Below are 21,609 nucleotides of genomic sequence, written 5' to 3' on the forward strand. Positions count from 1 at the left end.
AAAAAAAAAAAACAAACTAATCCACTGGCATTAGTGCCCCATGTTTCCAACTGAAAAAAAAAAAAAAAAGAGCTACAGTTAGAAGGAAAAAACCCATTTCATTAACAAAGCATGGCTTTTAAGATGTGGGAATTGCTAGAGAGAAGGAAATTCCAAGAACAGGTTGTGGTCACTCCACAAAATTAAGATTCCTTTTAGGCAGGACTTTCAGCAGTACTCTGAAAAAAGGAGATATCAAGATTGCAAGTAATTCTAATGATACTAATGATACTGCCCATCTATACCAGAGCACACTCAGGCTCTGTAATTCTACCTCAGCTGAGGGGACAAGCAGGCACGTGTGCATTAGTTGGCTCAACACTGCAATGGTTGGCTGGATGCTCCACTTGGAAGGTGACAGGTGCAGCACCACCGAACAAAACTAACTCTGAACTGGTGACTTAGAAATAATTCTAAAGCTTCAAACTCCACTGCTCACACCTCAAAAATCAGCTTTCCCATTGAAGTAATATGATATATATATTCCTCTAAAATCACAGAAAGTGGGTTTAAAACAAATGCTAGCCTTGAAATGATCCAGTGAACATTACGAGGTGTGAAGCTACATCCAAAACTGTTAGATTTAAAAAAAACAATCTGTTTTCCATACTTACAAAATTTTTAGTGTTTTAATCTTATATTTAGTGCACAGGTTCTTTTCAGTATTTAGTATTCTTTTCAACATATTTAATGACAAAACATTGAGAAGGACTGATAGCATAAATTGGCTTAAATGCTATTTATGTTTCCAAGACAAAGCACCACAATGCGGTAATTTTGGTCTTCTTTTCAGGAAGGGCTTATTCAAGAACATTGCAACAAGCTGCCATCCCCTTGCTTCCCAAGAGGGTATGTGAAGAGCGTTATAAAAGAAGATTCACAGGAAGAATGCTCTGTGCTGGAAACATGCAGGATCAGAAACGCATCGATAGCTGTCAAGGAGACAGTGGAGGACCACTGATGTGTGAACGTCCAGGGGAAAGCTGGGTGGTGTATGGTGTGACCTCCTGGGGCTACGGCTGCGGAATGAAAGACTCTCCAGGTGTCTACACAAAAGTTTCATCTTTTGTACCCTGGATAAAGAGTGTGACCAAACTGTGAGTGTGCTTCATCCAAACCCAACTTTCTTAACAACATGAATAAAGCAGGACAGCTTGAACAGCACAGATTGTACAGCTGGGGCCCACTGCAAGTGAAAACAGGCACATTTTCCTGATTTGTGTGTTTTGGGGGTTTTCTGGTATTAAATCCAGGCTGAATGCACACCTTTCCAATTATGGATTACTATGCAAACAAAATCCTTCTGTGTCAAGGAAGTTTATCTGGCACAAACCGAAGATGAGCAGAAAAGTGACCTCCAGCTTTGAGTAACATTAGAGCAGGAAAGCTAATGAATTCACTAGCAGATCCACTATTCACAGGAAGCTCCAAGCTTTTATATAATTAATAACAGACCTAAAAATTCATTTTTAATTCTAGTTAATTTAATCAGTTCTTGACTGCTTTCCTTTTACTCCTATGACCTTATACTCCGTTCTCTAATTTTGACTGCTGTTTTACCAGCTATGAGACCACAAACAGGCACACGCTTGGTAAGTAACTCTGTCTATACATTAAACGTTAGAAGGAAAACAACTGACAATAATCAGACCTTCACCTAATCTGAAAAACATTCTTACAGCTCAGCTACTAAGGCACTTTCCGAAGTAAAGTAGACAGCATGCTAGAATGTAATTAATTTCCCTGCAAACATTCTACACAGCTGTATGAGTTGGATAAATGCTGGAAACATTGAAGCAGTGCCTGTCTGAAAAGATGCATAAAGTCTTAAAGGATTATTTTCTAAATACGTAGACAACCCTACCACATTTAGGGGCAGTGCTGTTTCAGATCATTCTCATTGGAAAAGTAAAAAATTATTTTTAACCAATAACTAAAAAAGTTTGGTTTTTTATCCAGCAACTGCTCAATTTTGCTATAGTAATTTATGATACCACATCAAGTTGTAAGTCATATGGACCCTAGTGCCCTTTTATGTTCTAAATATCATTTAGCAATATCCATTCCCTTTATTAACTCTTTTTAAAAACTCTCTTCCCCATGTTATGAAAACCATAATGGTTTCCTATAAAAAGAAGCACCAAGGTACTCCGTATCAAGACAAATAGAAAACAACTTTTACCATTCTAGAAACAGATACTTCCCTCACTTTAGAATCACAGAATCATTTAGTTTGAAAAAAACACTGAGATCAAGTCCAGCCATTACTGTGACCTACTGAGTCCCATTGTTCAAACCATGGCCCTTGGTGCCATACCTCCCTCACTTCCCTCGGCAGCCCATCCCAGTGCTTGACCTCCTCCTGGTGAAGAAATTCTTCCTAATCATCATTCAGAACCCAGAAAGGAATCACCATTTCAGTGCAACCCAAATTGATAGCAATCTTTAGAACAGCAGAATAGCTACAATTAACAGTGAAACAAGAAAGTTCAGCACTGCGTCAATGAGCTCTCCTTATGGCCAGCTGGACTGCCTGCAAGCATACCCTGTGTAGCATTTTTAACAATGATGCTTCTTAAAAAGATGAAAGAACAGCTCTGTGGGCCATGAAACACCCCAGTGAGATAAGTGTGGCAGCTGTGTGTCACTGCATAGTGATTGTACCAACTGTGACTACCACTTACTGCTTTCCTGTGTTTCCCTTCCTCAGACACTCAAGCTATAATTGTATCGCGTGGCCTTCTGTGAACGAAGTGGGATGCTGGTATTCACCTTGTAAGAGGGCATTCATTCATTCCCATATGCTTCTGTGCATATCCAATATCCGAGCCAACTCATTTGTGCAAAGTTGCAATAATGTTGCAAGCAATTGTAAAATTGGCCCTCAATTTCTCTCCTCAAACTTATTGGTCCTATTAAGGGCCACAACTAGCTTAAATATCTTGTCAGAACTGGTGCTAAACTAGTACACGAGGTGCTTTGATATATTTTAGTTTTCTGTAAAACAGCACTAGAAGTGAAATATATTATTTAAAAACATCATATAGTACTATGCTCACCTACTGTTAGACCTATGTGAAATACTCTCCTAGCAAACTTTAAAGCTGTTTACATTTCTACATGTATGTAGCCCCTTTAATTACAGAGAAAGTAAGCCTGTCAGGAAGTATCTACTCGTACAAAGTTTCGTTAAATAAGACCCATGATTATAAGACTTGTGAAGTAGACAACAGTGCAATATGTGTGATATACAGTGTAAATCATTTTCTTTTAAGAGTTGCACCACAAAGTGCAATACTTAGGGAAAAAAAAAATCAAGTCTGTACACTAAACGTAGTAACATTTAGATTTAGTAAGTTAGATCATTAGTTTTGCTCTCTTAGAATGCTTTAATACTTAGAAGTTGAAGTGATGCACTAGTTCCCATACAGACAGCATGCCTTTGCTAGTTCCTAGAAGAAAATGAGATTGCCTTTATGTTATACCATTCTAATTCTTGTTCAGTGAGCCTGATGATGTAAATGTGAACAATAAAAACTGCCACACTGACTGGAACTCTTATACATAATGTCTAAGTGGATGTGGCAGGAACAGCAGTTGTGGGTAAACTTCTCAGTTTGCAATGAATTTTCTGATTAACAAAGATATTCCACACAAAGTTACACTAAGCAAGAGCAGGCACTAAGTTTGCTTATACATGTCAGAAAGAAAACATTTAACTTGTCCCATTCTTCAGTTATTTTATGAATATGCAGTAAGTGAAAACATCCAACAAATGAAATAGAGAAAGCAGCTACATTCAAAAATCTCTATTTCTTCCCTGCAGAAAATCTTTAATTCTTCCCTCTAAAACCATGTGCCTTCTGAAATGGCTTCCAGACAACATCAGTCAGCTATTTAATTGAAAGTACAAGTCCAGATACCAGAAGGTGAATGCACACAGCAAACACATTTGGCCCCTCCTCAGTAACTCTGAAGTTCACTTGCAGGTCTGGTTTTGGTTGTCAGTACACTTGTAAGGAAGAAATGACACTTGCAGTGTAAGTCCATATCTCTTTATTGACTCATTAGTACATTTGAATGCTTTACATTAGCATGTATTAAAGTTTTAACTGCAGACGTTCATATACACCTTTTAGACTTCACAAACTTACCTTCATCTTCCACAGCACACGTACACTCCTTGTAACAACCCTTCTAAGGTGCTTTAGCAGCAGCAGAGCCACCAGTGAAAGCACAACACTTCTCCAGATTTAGGACTACTGAAGCATGGTCAGCTGCATGGCTAGAGTACAGCAGTCACTAACTGTTGACATTGTAATAGCATAAAACTTGGTGAAAGCCTTGAATGAGAGCAACTAAGGAACCTGGAAGGCATAAATATGCCAACATCCTGTAGACCAATTCCACACTAATTTGAAACACAGTACACTACATCCCAGGCCCTCCGTATTCTTTGTAAAGATGAGGGACTGCAGAGCATCTAGCCTCAAGATATAAACTTAATCAGAAGAGTTTAAATCTAAACTGAAATTAAACCCAGCCTAAAAGTAGTGCTTGCTTCTCTGTTTGAAAAACAGAAATACCATTACTTACAAAGACCATTAATCATTTAAGATTGCCTATCAACCCTTAAAGTAAGTAAACAATACAAATTCTAGTCACAATTACTTCAAAAATTTACAGGTTGAATTTAGACCATCTTCTTCTGCCAGCACACCCAGGAATGTTTTTCCCCTGGAAAGAGAAGTTTGATGCAGTTTAATACTGCTACAGATACAAGACATTGGACATTACTGGACAGCACGGTGCCTTCCTAGAAGCTGTACCTGCTCTATAACAAAGCTATTGGAAGCCACCTCCCCTGCTTCAGATCACTATTTGTACTCACTCTGCTAACTCAGCAACGTGCTTACTGACAGGCTTGCTCCTTGCACACACAACTTGCGGACATCAGCAGACCCAGATGCCTCCAGGTTAGTAGGCAAAAGTACTGGCAATACCTGTCTTTAGCACAACCCAGTCTTCAGAACACACTGAACACATCCACACCCAAGCCCAGTTCTTCCAAATAACAGGCTTTTCCTCTTACTTACAACTTTTTGTCAGTAAAAGATAATTACACACGACCAAGTAGACTTTCAATAAATAAAATTCAAGCTCATATCTTGATTTCAGTGCTGATGAGACTGGTCTCAGCAGCTTAGTCGCTAAACGTAACTAGTAAATTGCTATTATTCCCGCTCACGACTTCTCTATTAGGAGCTGGTAAGGCGACACATACCCAGTCACGCAGTGTCTTTGAGGAAAGGAACTTCTGCGCCGCCTCCACACTTCCGGCTTCTGCATTCTAAGACAGTTTAAGGAAAAAAAAAAAAGGGGGGGGGGGGGGGGACAGATAGAAAGAAGACTTGCTTCAAAAACGGAGCTTCGACAAGTTACAAAGGAAAAACAACAAACAACAGCATCACAAGAAGCCGCCAACCCCCTGCGCCACAAACCCCTGCCGACTCGGCTTGTTACTTGCCACAGTCAACGACTACTACCAACGGGACGGTAGAAGTTTTGCCAATTAGCAAGAAGCTGCTCTTCCATGCCTAGGAAGGGGGACAGCCACGGGCGGCAGCCCCCATGGAGTCATGGAGCGGCCCTCCCGCACCCCACCGCGTGGCGGCCGCCATCCTCCCTACCGCCGGCCATTCGCTTCCCCCGTTCGCCATCATACCTCGCCCCGCCGCAGCTCAGCCCCCGCTTTTACCCTTACCTGCAGCCGCTCCGCATCTCCGCCCGCCTGGCTTGGCTTCGCCGAGGCCGGCCGCCGGCCCGCCCGCTTCTGAGGGAGACAGGAGGGCCGCGGAGCCAGACGGCTGCGCCAGCGCGCGACCACAAATCCCTCGGCCCGCCTCCCGCACCCACTTAACGGCCGCCGCACGCGCTCACCTAACGGCCGCACGCGCGCCCGCCAAAAGCACCCCCAGCAGCTGCCGCCACGTGCGCACGCCAACGGTCGCTCACGGAAGCGGAACCGCCCCGCCACCAGGCGGCGAGGGCGGGCGAGGCGCGTGCCCCTCCTAGGGGGCGGGGCGAGGAGGGGGCGGTGGCAGCCGCGCCGCGGCCGGACCACGGAGCTGCTCGGCGCTCCGCCCGTCTGCTGCGCGTGTGCGGCGCTGGAGCGCGGGAGGGATGCCGGTCGCAGCTCGTTCCGCGCGCCGGGAGAGGCGCGGGCGGAGGTGGAGGCGTGGCGGGCCGCGCACGCCGAACAGCGGCGGACATGGGGGGCAGCAGTCTGTCCTTCACATTTTAGTGTGTCTGAGTACATCGTTGAAATGTATGTGTCTTATGCAAATAAATAAATACATTGTTTGGGGTTTTTTGACGAGAGTAAATCAGTTTTACTGGGAATCTTATTTGCAGCAGCATTCTGGATAACTGAGGAGACAGCAGAACTAAGGGGCAAAAGAACCCACTTCTCTGATCTCTTGAATAACATAGCTTTTGGGATTTTAACTAGTACTTCTGAACAGAGCTCTTGTATCGTGGTTGAACTAGGCCACATCTGCTAGGGAATACTCAGATTCTTTGGTACAGTCCTGCTAGTGTCCTTGTGCTACTGACAGCTCTCCTAGGCAGACAGATAACTGAGCATTTGAAGCACAAGAGCCTCATTTTCCAGCTGAATTTCTAAAGGCAAAGAGAGGATCAGAACAGAAAATGGGAAGTGATGAAAGAAAATACTGTGTTAAAAAAAAAAAAAGAAAGAGATAAACTAACAGAAAACAGACTGGTCAGTAATCAAACTCACAATACTCTAATCAATCTCCCTTAGTTTGTCTGAATCCCTCCTTCGTTCAGCTTTCCTTCCCTAGGCCTCGGTTTCACCTGTTAATTGCTTTCCTGTTCATGTGTTTTGTCCCTTGGTGCTGACCATTGTGCCTTCTTCATCCTTTTGATCCACATATACAAAAAAGTACATCTTTGGCCTTTGAGCTCTAAGAGATCTGGAGCTGGTAGAACTGAAAAGGAACATTAAATGAAAGCAGAAAAACTGGATACAGAGGTCAGCTGGGCACAGCAAGAATCTTTGCTTAGTATCTTTCTGTTATTCCTGTTCTATTTCTGTTACACTTTGATATTATAGAGATGGGTAGTGGAAGTTTACACTTCTGAATATTACATCATGTCTCTGTAACAAAAGACTATTTTGTTAACATGCTTTCTATTTTCTACACCAATATGAAGATATTAATCAGCTTTTACCCAGCTGGATACTATAGTCTTCTACTCTTTTCTGAATTTGTTGATAAGAGAATTTTCCTTTGGACACTCGCACCGTCTTTTAGAAGTTCCTCCATTAAATGTTTTCTCATGTCTGTGTAGGCACAATTATTGAATCCCATGGGCAAACAGTTCAAATAAACTCTGCTTGTTTTCCTAAAAACAGCAAACTCTGGAAGTGTTTCTATAGCACATTAATGATTTCTGGCATAAGAAGTAAAAACTGAGCAGGAAGCAAAAGCAGCTGCATAAAGCGGTAACATTCACTTACATAGAGAGTAAGCAATATTTTCCATCTGTGAAAACATTTCATGCTGCTCCCGTGCTCGTGGATTGTGTTATAACTCAGTAATAGCTGCTAACAGACCTGGAAAAGGACAACTTTTATGAACAAAAAAATCACTTTCATTCATTGATACATTTTCTTATCAGAGTTTATTGTTGCACATCAGATACCATGCCACTATCAGAATAATATCTATTTTTTATTTAAAAAATTTTGAGAAAAATGTTTCCAGCAATTTTCATTCAATGTGAATGACAAGAGTATTACATCTATAAACATTGAAATATCTATTTACTTTCTTCCTGAGGAAGTTCCACTTCTTTAAGCAATGAAAAAGAATATGCTGTACATGAGAGTCTGCAAATCATTGAAATGAATTATTTCTGCACAAGTAGAACTGGGAAGATATCACAGTATTTCAGGAATGTTTGCTCGAATAATAATGTGAACTCATATCAGGCTCTGTGTTTACACCCCCTAATGGTCACTTTCTACTCATACTCACACTTTGATTTTTAATGGCACAGATATTTGAGGAAATCAAATTTCAGAATTGTATTTATGAAAACAAACGTGAAGCTCACATCATTAGGCATTTGTTAAAGCAATTGCTTGTGCATTTATCTACCAGGAGAACAGAAACCACAGCTGTATTACCATCCACAGTAAAACACTTGACTTCGACTAGCAAATACACATTTTTTTTGTGACGGTGTGGTGCTTTTTGGAAGTGTTAATACTGACAGTCTACTTCTGAAAACTAAATACTGATTGTAGGGAATTTGTAAATAGGTTAAAATTCTCAAGTAATTCATGTTGTATGACTTGCTTACTCAGCTCTACTCATGTGCATCCCCTTATTTGGGGAGTAACACATGCAGCTGTTGCCTGCATATTTCACTCAGACTCCTAATTCTTCACCAAGTTGACGGCATATTAAAAGTAATTCTGTTTTTAAAAGTTTCCTGTTAAATGTAAGAACATATTTAAATAAAACAGTTCTGGAGGGAAAAAAAAAAAAAAAAAAAAAAAGTCTTCATACTCTCTTTATATAAACCAGCAATAACCAAACATCACAAAACCAGAACTGCAAAGATCCCTAGTGGTTAGGCTTTACTTCTCTATTGCTATTGAGTCTGAAAGGACTTAGTGAACCTAGCTTACAAGCAGCTAGTGCTCTGCATCTAGAGATGCTAGCACTCGACAGATGCATCTCAATAGGATCCGTGAATTAAGATTCAAGATAATACCCTTTCAGATATGCAGCTCCTGGGCCAAAAGGTCACATTACTTTGCTCACAGGACTGACCCAAAGCTACCACAGGAATTCAATGAAGATTTTCCTTTATTCCATCTTTAGGAAGGCTACCGAGACAGTGGAAGGGCTGCATCCTACTGCTCCTCATCAGGACTTAAGACTGATTACAGCACTTCTTCGCAAAGGACAAACTAATCTTGGTCCAGCCAGGGCCAAGGAGCTGCCTGTGGGGGGGCTTATCATCCCAGTGCTATGTGGTGACTGCCATTGGCTATTTGACCAGATTCCTAACAAACATCACAGAAAAAGCCACAGATCTGAGGCATGTCACCTTGTCTGCTGCAAAATACCTAGAGGGCGATCAACGTGCACTCCTCAGTCACTGCTCTATCCTTGGTGCTTACTTATTCTCCGATAACTTACTTACTTACTTAGTTTCCGATAACAAAGACGGAAGTACAAACGTGGCTGAAGCCCATTCTTCCAGTGTGTAGGAAGCATTTAATTTGTGAAAATCTCAGGCATTTTGTAGTGCTTTTTCCCATTTTCTTCTGATTTACAATTTTCTTCTACTTTAAATGTCTGAGTGATGTTACATCAGGTTATATTAAGGATAAAATCAATCATGTCTGGATGAAAAACGCAGGTATTTCTCCCAGTTATTCAATTTACTTGTAACAAATCCATATTAGATGCTTGTAGGACACAAGCTGCTCATAGCATGCAGAGGATCTGCACTTTACAGATATTCCGAATTCAAAGCATTTCTTTTATCAAATAAGAGTATTTTAAAACAAGTCAGATTTTGGCTCAGACCTATATAACAGTGAATATCTGAAATGAAATGAAAATTTTTCTTCTCTTATAAATAATAAAGATGTTCTTCTTAGAAGTCTACTCTGGTAGGTCCTCATCATTAATCATGCATATTCCTTTAGCAAAAATGTGCTGTGTAAAGAATATTGTTATAATATAGTAAATCTGTCTGGATTTTTTCTTTACAAGCCTATCAAAACCAGGTACTACACAGACAAAATCAATAAATATTCAAAATTACCGGCTAAAGTTACAGTAAGGATCTCAACATCTGTTTTCTATTTAGGGAATAACAGACTGGTTTCCATACCATTATCTTGAAAGTTAAATTATATGATTACATAAAGGTTGTAAAACAGCACCGAGACATACAAATTTTTTTCCACCATTTGATGCATATTTTAACAGTTCATCCTAAAAGAAATTATGATAATAATACAAAGCTACTGTGAAAGCATTTCATTTAGTACTGCAGTAATCTTTTGTATTCCCTACCTCTTTATGCCTTTAGAAACATTCAGAGCCAAAGTTTAGTGGAGAAACCTGAAGGCCATACTCAGCTGAAATTTTCAATGATCTTTTTCAACTTTTAAGAACGGCTGATTAGACTTTATCTCACATTTAAACTGATGAATTATGAGGTGTGTCACTGAAATGTATCACAAATGTAAGGCTGGATATGTGTGTTTTTTCATGATTGGAGACTAATTTTCTACCATAAACTGTCTTAATTTCTCTTTCCTAAAGCTTATTTCTAAACTTTAATACCAAGCTTTTTTAAGATGTGTGGAGCTAGAATCATTATTTTCATCTAGAAATCAGATTTTTGCAGCTGATATAAGTTGAAGGTCACTGCAAGATGCTACAGTTTTGATCAGGTTGAGGGACCTTGGAAAACACACAGCACAGGTTGAAGGCAAATAAATTAAGGAAAACCAGTAGTGCAAATTAAGGCAGTCTAAGTATGATTCTGTTTCTGCTCTTTATCAATTTTTCATTCATTTCAGTGGAGTAATTTCTGATTCACAGCGATGTAAGACCAGAGTGCAGTATCAAAATTTGGCTGCTCAGAGAAGCCAGTGAAAGACTGTTGATTGTACTGTTTCAGTCTGGTTCACAATTGCTGAAGTATAACACTGCTCACAAGGATTTTATTGCAGCATTAGTGCTTTATGTATCCAATTACATTTCTGTTCAGATGCAGCATACATTCTGTATTTTGCAATTTCAGTCATTGCAAAATCAGGCTGATTATGAACAAAGGCCCTTACTGCATTGTAAAGATTTTTTTTTACAGGCTATAGGTAATTTTCTTTTTCTTTTCTACACTGCTTTTGCCTGTGGATTCCAGATTTTCTTGCTGTGCACACATAAGTTATGTGTGATAACTGTACTTCTCACACTTAGTAGAATATACTTCAGGTATTAGCAAGCTGATTCCAATGGCAGAAGTACACTTGGCATTTTATGCTACATTAAATTTTCTTATTTTATGCAAGACACAATAATCAAATACTAGGAAAAACAGCAGTCTAACAGTGGGCTACAAAACCTACATGAGACACGATACTTTAAAACTCATATATAAAAATGTAAGTATTTACCATGAAATTGGACAGGTATGTATCTCTGAAGCATATACCAGCTGCAGTTAACTTCCACATACGTGCACAGTAGTCCACAACTCCACAGGCCCAGAAATGTTTATGAGAAAGATTTGTCCCACCAGTACGCTAAGAAACACGTGTATTTTCACAATCCACATGCCAGCATATGGAAATAATTTCTGTCTTTTACAATTTTTTGCAGAGGTATATTTTACAAGACTGTCTGGTAGCTACTGGACTTTGGGTAGGATGACAGAAGTGTGGAAGAGATTTCAAAAATGTATTTTTTCAGTGCTATCTTACTTTCTGTAGTTCCTGTCTCAGCCACGACGGCAGAGGTTGTCCCAGTTTGTGTAGGAGTTTTGACAGCTCCACATTATGATCTCTGTAGTAGCTTGACAGAAAAGCCCTGCACTGATGGATATAAAAGCAGATATTTTTTATTTAATAAAATGCTGTACTGTAATGATGTAAATTTCAAAGTTTGTCTTACTGGTGTCAAAACTTTACTTTCTCCTATGCAATTTATGTTTTTTTTTATGCTACCTACTGCAGACAAGTTTAAGTTCATCAATTAATAGCTAAACTTTAAAAGGTAGTATCAAGAGAAACAAAAGATATCAAAAATGAACATGAAGACAAAGCAAAGAATCTGCATCTGCTCACAAATAGATATGTAAATTAAGAATAGTACTGAAGTTGACATTCAAATTTACTGAAGTGTGACTGAAACCAGAGCTTGTAAAATCTCTTTCTATGTAAGCATCTGGCAATTCCTAACACCAGTTTCATCTATAGTTAGAATTGAAACATATTACATTAAACAAATACAACTTTATGTCTGTTCAGAAGCCTTGGCATCCAATGATTTTATATCAGTATAATTCTATTAGGGAGACTTAGGATAGATGCTAGGAAGAAATTCTTTACTCAGGGTCTGGTGAGGTACGGAACCTTTCTGTCCAGAAAGGTGGTGGATGTGTTCAAGGCCAGTCTGGATGGGGCCTTGGGCAGCCTGATCTGGTGGGAATCAACCTGCCCACAGCAGGGGGTTGGGACCAGATGATCTTTAAGGTCATTTCCAACCTAAGCCATTCTGCAATTCTCTAATTCTATTGAGTTCTGTCAATTGCTTTTGACTTAAGTACCATGAGAAAAAGAAATCTGGCTTACTTGCTGCATTAATACTGTTGATCAAAATGCTTTTATTTGAATTTTAGTCAGGCTAAGTGAAACAGGAATATAGGAAAGAATACACAAAGTTGTAGCTAGAAAAGGAGACTGAACTACCTTTAGATATTGCTTGCAGCATTTGATATGATGGATTATTTTTCATTGGAGCATATCTTCCTTTGTCCGAGGAAGATATTTATGAAATTCATGGAAACAGAACCTAACCACTCTCAGAACAGAACTTTATGAGAGTCTGCCATGGTCTATCTACTCTCAAAGACAAGGAAACAGACACAAATGCACATATCTGATCATGACTGAGAAAAAACCCACTGTGGGGCTTCTGCTGCTTAACTCACTTAGGTAAAGGGAATAGGCTTCCAAATTAATTTCAGACATTTTCAGAGGTGCTAAGTTTATTTTTCTAAGGAGTGCCAAGTTTCTGAATTGAATAGTTTCATATAATCATAGAATCAACAAAGTTGGAAAAGACCTACAGGATCATCCAGTCCAACTGTCCACCTACCACCACTAGGTCTCACTAAACCATGTCCCTCAAAACAATGCCTAAATGTTCCTTGAACACCTCCAGGGTCAGTGATTTTACCAACTCCCTGGGCAACCCATTCCAATGCCTGACCACTCTTTTGGAAAAGTAGTATTTCCTAACATTCAATCTCCTGGCGCAACTTGAGGCCATTTCCTCCAGTCCTATCACTAGTTACATGAGAGAAAATGTTTACAATAATTTCAATTCTTCACATTTGAAATAAAGAACTGAAAAAAAGTGATGCAATCCACAGCTTAGCTGAAAGTTTCATTTGTAGGAAAAGGTAGTCAAATATTCAAGGCTACTTAATTTAATTTAAGGCTACTTTAATTTAATCTTAAGATTTTGCCTGTGCAGAGTCCCATTTATGATGGCTAAATCTCAATATAATGCCAATGAGCATAATGGTTTACCTCCAAATCCATAGGAGGGTATTTTCTACCTTTGCTCTTTCCAAGGCATTTGGTCTTTCCTTCTTCCAGAAGCTGACACCAGAAACCTTTATGTGAATCAAACCTGAAACAAACATTTAAACACATGCTCACAGCAGAAACTCAATAAAGTAAGTTCTAATTTTATTTTTATTCTTATTTTTAGCTCTGGCAAATTTTCTCTTCAGGAAAAGGCATCAAGCAAGTGGGAAACAGAGAAGATTAAGGGAGTTAACAAGAGCTGGGAGCAGACACAAGCTGTGAAGTAAACAAAGTGAAGAAAGGAAGGAAGCAGGTGCTAGTACTGTAGTGTAAAGGCTATGAGATGCTGCAGTGATGATTCCTGACATCAGCTGAGTGGACAAAATGATATCAGTGCATTTTAACCGAACAAGATGCTTTACTTCTGTGAACATTAACTATGTTCAAAGACTGACATGAAAGAAAACGCATGCTATAGAATTAGGTGCAGATGGGATTAATTCATAATATCAAGGACAACACAAAAACCAAAAAACAAACCACCACCACCTAGGAACAAATCAAAAAGCCAAACAAATAAAATATGTCTTCAATAGACTCAGATTCAGGGATTATTTGGCCCATTTTGTCTTTACCACCCACTTATCCCAATTCCATGGAAGATGAAAGTCTATTTTGTTACCAGTGCAATAAAAGGAATAGAATAAAAGTAGATGAAAGTATTAAAGAGAAAAATACATAGGAAAGAAAAGCATTCTTTTCTGAGGGCTTCTTACAGGGACAGTTAATAGACTCGTATTGAGAAGAGTAAATCTAAGGCTATCAATCCCACTTTAAGGGCAACCAAAGTGTCAGATTCCAAAGTATTAGTGCACATACAGAGTGGATGCTCTATTCCTGATCAACACTGTTGATACTTGCAGCTAATGTCCAAAACAAAAATATTTTTTTTCCTTTCTTTTTATGGAAGTCAGCATTCCATGTTCCATTTACCAATAGAAATAAAATTCCTAAAATTCCTTTTCATTCACTGTACTCTCTGTGAATTTTTCAGATGTCTGCTCCTGTTACAGTGAAGCTCCACATTTAGTGACTAAGTGTAGATCCACTGGAAATCTATCTCTCTACTGTGTTCTTTTCTAGACATTGAAAAATACATCCTACTGAACTCATATGAGAAGACAAAGTATCAGAGGCTTTATTATGTAGTGAGCTTCCTCACAAACTAATTAGTATTTTAGGAACATAAGAACAAGTGATAATGATGATAAAATTAACTCACGTTAGGGCTTCTGAGTAATTATAATGAGGAGAGACTCCCAAAAATTTCTGTACTTCATCCATTACAGTAGAGGGGTCAGTTCTTAGCTGCTGTCCATCAATAATTAGCAACTACAAAAATAAAATAAATGGAAATATAATTTAAAATTCATTATGTTAAACTTCAAACTGAAAGTTCCACCTCTGTCAGACTCCTTCATTGTATGGAGAGTACCTTCCCAGATAATTAGTTCACTAATTGTCATGATCATTAATGATCTGGGAGTAAATGGCATTTAAATAAATCTGAAATTCAGCCCTTTGTGACAACAGAGAAGTAGTACTGAAGGATCTGGAAAGGTAAGAAACACTGGGAGGCAACTGAATGATATTTGTCAAGAGAAGAAGAAAGGTGTTAGAGTTTAAAGAAATAATTCTCACAGACACAGGCATTTATGAATATATGTTAAACTCACATTGAAAAGCTTGTCACTGAAAATGACCAAAAAAACAGTAGGCTATGTTAGGATAAACCTGTTACTTCTAAGACCATATGAGAATACATCATGTTATGGGGAAAAAAAACCACCACACACACACACACAAAAACTAACAAACTTTTTTGAGAATAAGAATAAAGGGAAATGTTAGGATGACCTTATGGCAGGAATGTCATAGATACGAAATTTGCAACACATCTGTAAGAAGGCCAGGAACTGGTGTGTAATTTGTTTTTCTTTTTGTTAAGTACTTGATCATACATACACTCACACTAGGCTACTTCAGATACGGCTATTCCTTTTCCTTTGATGTGAATCTTCATGGAAACAGACACTAAGTGAGGGTTTTATGCCTAAATGCCCCACTGAAGGTGGAACATGTTTGGGTCTTTGAGACTGTTGGAAGAGAAACAAGTCCCAAATGGATTAGGCGAGAATTCATTTCCTGTCATGGAAACATCTCTACTTTTTCCATCACATTTTAATAATGAAAAGAAGGGAACAATAGATTTCTAGGTGGTTCAATGGCCTCATTTTGTATGCAGTGCTGAAGCTTGCTTTTATGTTTTCATGCAAGGAGAGAGCCTAAGATCCTGTGATTTGCTTACATGATTGGATGAAACTTAGTAGGTTTAGGGTTTCAGAGGTCAGTAGGTTTTATAGAATTTCAGAGCATAGTCAGAAGGGAGAAAATGTCTTTTCTTTTGAAAGATCAGTCTTTGAAATTGCCAAAATACAGTATGTGGTTTTAGAGATGTGGATTAGTGAATTAGTATTAGATGTAGATAGTGAAAGTATCAAGCTGTTCAGAAAGCAGCAGCTCATCCCAGAAGTTTTTCAAATGAGATGCATTGTGACTGCTTGAGCCCCAAATGATCCCACTGCTTTCCTAAGATGTAAGCTCAGAAAACAAGCCTTAAGTGCTTTGTAGCTCGGTGGTAAAAAAATATCCCAAGGAGGGAATATTTCCATCCGAAAGAACAGATTGAGGTTTCTTCTTCAGTATTTAACAAGCAAATAGAGATAAATATCCGTGGCACTCCTGTTTCTGCCACTCAAAAAAAGATGTGCAAGAAAAGGTTTTGCCAGTGTAACAAAAAATCTTTTTACTTTACACCTATGCTTGTTGCTACCTCTACCACTTACTATATGCCTGTTGACTTTGTAACAGCTTCTTCAACTCAGTCACACCTATCAAGACTCAACAATTTATACAGCTTTAAAATTTACAAAGAGATTTGGTACTCTAGGTAAGAGATCTTCTTAGAACAAAGACTCTCTCTGTTCAGATAAAGCTTTGCTTCTAAACTCATCTCATTTTAGGTCTACCTCATGTAACTGTTACATGATTCAGCAGTTCTTTGAACTTGCTAACAAGTTCAGATAAAGTCTACAATACACTGTTGCTTTTGCAATTCAAGTGAAACTCCTAACACACTAACAGAAAAAAAAAAAAAAAAAAAAAAAAAGCTATCAAGGCTGCTTCTTTTCTGACATTGTCAGACGTAAAATCTGGCAAAAATCCACTTGATGAAGTGTATTGTTCAGTACCCATGGATGGGTGATTCTGGAGATAAGATAAAAAAAAGATGATGTAGAAAATTTCATATAAGTATAATGATAGTGATGGAAGTGTGTATTTCATGAATTTGGCAAGGCTGGCCCAAAAGAGAGTTTGTAAAGAACAACACATCTGTAGGCATCAGTGCTTCCTTGGCACACTCTGGGAAAACAGAAGGTGCAGACTCCAGCCAAATTGTCTCAGCTAAGCAAGTCTGGATAAACAGAAGGTTCATGCTGCAGCCAACCTCCTCAGTTAAAGTTAACTTTATATGTGAGGTGGGGAGTAATGCTAGACACACAATCAATGTCATAAAAATCTATTCCAGAAATAAATCTATGAAGGATATACAAATCGTGATATTGCCTGGCTCTCTACAGGAGATGGTATTCAGGGTTAGAATGTGCATCTCTTGAGACTTGATCTACACAGGGCCATAAGGAGACTATGTAATTTGTTATATGCCAACATAATTTTTTGGGGAGATCAAATTTTCAAATTGTTTATTCTACCTGAACTGAAATCTGCAGGTCCATGAACACACACTCTTCGAGGCTACCAGACACACAGAAAAAATGATCTCAACGTAAAGGATATATCAAAGATTCAGGATCAGTGATAGATACCAAACATGCATAGATTATTAGAAACATCAAAACACCAAACTGTTTCACTGTATGCAGGAGTCCCAGTAGAGGCTGGGATGCATTGGTATGGGCAGCAACGTACAACAAATTTCAAAAAACAAAATGCGCAAAAGAGAAAAAAATGTGCAAAAGAGACTCAATAGTTTCACAGTTACAGAAAAGTCATGTCAGGCAAATCATCAATTCATCAAAAAAACTGGTGATGCTTGAGATAGCAAACACATTGATATACATGACTTTATATTGTTAATTACAATAAATCAGAGAGAGTTTTCTGGTCCTAAGGCTAAATGGCACAAGCATGACACAAATCCGTATTGCTAAGGCCTCTCATCTGCAAAACCAAATTGGCTGCATCAAGACTACCTGATGGTAATGGTTCTTGTTATCCTTTGAGCTGTGATCTGAAACTGCTTGGCAAGATGGTACTATGGACAGCAGTGGACTAGTGTGTGAACTCTTGTAAAGGCACAGTTTAATTTACTACTGTAATCATAGTCTAATGAGGGTGAAACAGTGGGAGACGACTGCATGAAAGAACCAAGGACTATGTGAAAACATTGATGCATTTAAAAATTAAGGTGTTACAGCTTCACTTGTTCACATCCATTCCCACACGTTGTGGCCTCTTTCAGACAGAAAAGATGTTGCTTATACCCCAAACTCTTCCAATGTCAAACCTCCTTGGAAGAGATTTTGCTCCCCTTCCTCCCATGTGGCAATTGCAATATCCCAGCTCATATTCCCTAGTGCTAGGTAATACTAATGAGCAGTGTCCCATTGTTTTTGACATTTTTTTCTTTTGGAAACCTTGATGAAATATCTGATACTAAAGAATTCACAAAGTACTGCATGCCTGGTTCTCTTTTCCTCAACATTACAGACAAAGAATTAGAAATACAGAGATGAAAGCATGAACAAATTAAAAACAAACAGTTGAAGGCAGTGTAAGGTACAAGAGTGTTCAAGTATTTGAACTTTCAGATTATTCCGATTTGTTTTGCAGAACAAGCTCTCGGCTGTATGGTGCTAAGGCATGACACTCACATCAATGTCAAGCCAACTAATTAGAACATGGCTGTGAATAATCAATGGCTTAAAACATGTTAGCGTGTACCTGGGATATCCTTGAAGATCAGCACTCATTAGCAATACTTTTACAAAGATAATCTTTCAGAATATTAGGTATATAAGGTTAGGATGTTGAGTTACTGTCTTATTCACCTGATAAGGTGGGAAGTAAGTTAGCCATCTCTCAATATGTGTAGCGTACCATCCAGGTGCTAGGCATCTCTTCTGGAGAGCTCTAAGTTCAGAAGGGGCTCGAGGTCCAGCTGTGATCACTTGATAGAAACTGAATTTCAGGGCTGCAGGATCTTCATGTGAGCGCTGATGCTGTGAAACAAGTTGCAGTGCTAAGTTTTACAGACCATAAAAGTTGTGAAAATAAGAAAAAAAAGTTCAGTCTTACTGATCTTGCCACGAGTGATTATTTGTATTAGAAATTACTTTAAGACAACCTTATATCTGTATTAATTTGCTGCAAATGCTGAGATAAACATTACTTACATAAATAAATACTTTTTGTATCAAAAGAAATCAGAATATAGACTGACAGTAATAGTAACAAAACAGAATGCAAGAATGTTCACTTTTCAGTAAATGGAGTGGCTTGCAGCTTTTGTACAAACGAATCTGATATGTTTTTTTGTTTTTTTTTTCAGCTTACTCAAGGTAAAAACTTTAAAAAAGGAAAATTCAAACACTGGTATTTATGAGAATCATTGGAAAATTCAGATCAGAATTGCTCTCATTGAGTTTCTAATTCAAAGCCTCTTGTTCAAAGCAGGGTCAGCTATGAGACTGGATTTATGGCTTTGACTACATCTCATCATAAAAGTAACACAAAATATATCACAGAAATTCTAAGACCTTTGTTCTCTTTGGAATTTTCTATTTGTGTTTTTATTTTTTCAAATTTCTGTTGAAATCTTTGGAACTGAAGAACAAAAATTTAAGTCAGAACTATTAACTAGGATTAGGACTGGAGAAGTCAATTTAGAGCAAATCTCACTATCTGTGCTTTAAATATACATAGACAGATAGATAGCAACGTAACTGATATTTAGATACAGCTTTTAATTGTATGCAATTGTTACACTGCTGAAATATCTGGTATGAACTACTGCACTGTGTAAGAGATTTCATCAGTTTTTCAAATGGAATTTATGATATTTTATTATTTTAGCCATTTACTAAAAAAACCTAATGTGTAAAAAGAAACATTGCTACCTTAATGCCCTGATCTTTCAAAACATGTTTACTGGAGATCCATGTTTTGTATTAAACTAATCTTCATTCATACCTTTTGATACTATGCCATGTTCTTATGAACTGTACCAAATACTTACAATTGCTTTGTATAAATAGTCCAAATTACATATGGGGAATCTTATTTTTATGATGTCCAAAATACTACTTCAGCATTAGAATGGCTTCCTCCAATATTATAACAAAAAAAAGAAATTTCAGTACTTGAGTACTATGAAACATTAAGATAAAGTGTTGTAATAATGTTTTCCAAAGAAGCACTCAGTGCTGATAGTGATTTAAATTTGAGGTCCTACTTTTCATTGCAGTTCAGCCATTTTTTCTTCACTGATTTTTATTTTAAATAGGTGTTTGCAAAACCGCAAAATCCTGCACATACACACAGAATCACAGAATCACAGAATGGCCAGGGTTGGAAGGGACCTCAAGGATCATGAATCTCCAACCCCCCTGCCACACGCAGGGCCACCAACCTCCCCATTTAATACTAGACCAGGCTGCCCAGGGCCCCATCCAATCTGGCCTTGAACATCTCCAGGGACGGGGCATCCAATATACATATACAGATCTCATATTTGTGCTGATTATATACATTAAAGCATTCTTACATGCTTGTATTACAGGCAGACCTTTGAAAATGTTATTTCTGGTACTTTAACACCTTTTCAGATGTTCATGGATGGATACCTCAGCTCATTGTTAAGGATATATGGAGTACTGACTGACCATAAAAGCTTGTATTATCCAAACTCCTAATATATATGCAGACTAAAGGAATATACAAAGAGGATTCAAGGTTGAAATCTGACATATTTATTTGACTTGTGCCTGCCCATGTTCCTTAATATACATACCTGATACCAGGAATACGCCCGATCAGATGGGTCGATGAGAATAGTGATGATCTTGGCCTTGGGAATGAGGGAAGCAGCTCGCTTAGGAGCTTCCTCAGAATGAAAATAGTTGGCACTTTTCTCAAAGAGGAAGTCAGTGGTGACATTGGAAGGAGTAGGGAAGAAATCCATGTACCTAAAAAAGGAACATCATTTTCAGAATTACTCGGAAGTGCTTTTATTCTACAATAAAATAATAGCCTAATGGCCTTATACAAGCAATGAGAAGTCTACATTATATTTTGATAATATTTTACGTGCTACTATCTCTCATCTTCTGACTACATATAGCTGCATTTGCAGCTACTTTTTTCTAACTGGAAGAAAACGTTATGGCATCCACATGTCTTTTAAAATTAGCAAATTCTCACTTTTCAGTAAGACAAGCTCCTGTAAATGTCAAAAGTGAAAAAATGAGTATTCTGAATTTGATCCTTTGCAGACACCAATTACAGTGTAAGAGCCTAACAAAAAAGTATCAAAACTGTTTTTACTAAAAAACACAATAGAGCTTGTTATTATGGGTGAAAATCCACTAAAAATCCACCAGAGCTTCAGCAGGTAAAACATTTCTAAGCAGTGACAACATTTTTCTATCAATCACATTTTTGTGAAAACATGGGTTGGTACTCCTTTTGATTTTCTTTGTGAGCAAAGGATTTGCTGATCTTCTCAGTTTGCCACATGCAGATTTATTTTTTATTGTTGGGGAAAAGTAGAAATGGGAAATGTTCTTCTTAATATTTCAGTTAAACTTTTGTAAAATAAATGCCATTTAAAACAACCTCTTCCGATGATTATGCTTAAGGACTGAAGATTCCAGTGCTCAGACTTGTTCTACTCATAGGACTGAACTACTTTTAATACAAATGATACACTCTTGGCTTTGAAATTGTCACCACCACAGGATCAGTGAGAAAACTCAATAGGATGGAACTAACTGATGCACATGCAATTTTCCTTAGGACACAGATATAACATGCATTTTATCAGGGCACAC

At 38.2% G+C, this 21,609-nt stretch overlaps 2 protein-coding genes and 1 non-coding gene across 9 annotated transcripts in view; 1 reads left to right on the forward strand and 2 right to left on the reverse strand.

Annotated features, from left to right (window-relative positions):
• PRSS12 (serine protease 12) overlaps positions 1–1,203 on the forward strand; it is a 41,090-nt gene extending 39,887 nt beyond the window's left edge. Inside the window, exon 13 of the mRNA XM_031596909.2 lies at positions 833–1,203. Within this exon, the coding sequence (XP_031452769.2) occupies positions 833–1,140 (308 nt within the window). The 3' untranslated portion in view covers positions 1,141–1,203. The remainder of the gene's footprint in view (positions 1–832) is intronic.
• Positions 1,204–5,553: 4,350 nt separating this feature from the next.
• On the reverse strand, positions 5,554–5,684 carry LOC116231290 (small nucleolar RNA SNORA24). The gene has a single exon (XR_004167432.1). It is a non-coding gene; the product is annotated as a small nucleolar RNA SNORA24 (small nucleolar RNA).
• A 443-nt stretch (positions 5,685–6,127) lies between these two features.
• Positions 6,128–21,609, reverse strand: part of LOC116231249 (bifunctional heparan sulfate N-deacetylase/N-sulfotransferase 3) — a 283,982-nt gene continuing 268,500 nt past the window's right edge. For 5 of the 7 annotated variants that reach the window (XR_016466079.1, XR_016466076.1, XR_016466078.1 and 2 more), the window contains 7 exons: positions 20,571–20,745; positions 18,610–18,780; positions 14,700–14,809; positions 13,418–13,520; positions 11,585–11,695; positions 7,586–7,681; positions 6,128–7,052 (listed from right to left, as the gene is read on the reverse strand). Coding sequence is in view for 1 of the 7 variants with exons in the window: in XM_031596910.2 (XP_031452770.1) it covers positions 11,576–11,695; positions 13,418–13,520; positions 14,700–14,809; positions 18,610–18,780; positions 20,571–20,745 (679 nt within the window). In the remaining 6 variants the exon portion in view is untranslated. Of the gene's footprint in view, positions 7,053–7,585; positions 7,682–7,738; positions 11,696–13,417; positions 13,521–14,699; positions 14,810–18,609; positions 18,781–20,570; positions 20,746–21,609 lie in introns of those variants that run through there. The other 2 variants (XR_016466077.1, XM_031596910.2) reach the window with 2 other exon arrangements.

This window comes from Phasianus colchicus, chromosome 4 (assembly GCF_987193195.1).
Source record: "Phasianus colchicus chromosome 4, bPhaCol1.hap1.1, whole genome shotgun sequence".
Classification (NCBI taxonomy): domain Eukaryota; kingdom Metazoa; phylum Chordata; class Aves; order Galliformes; family Phasianidae; genus Phasianus; species Phasianus colchicus.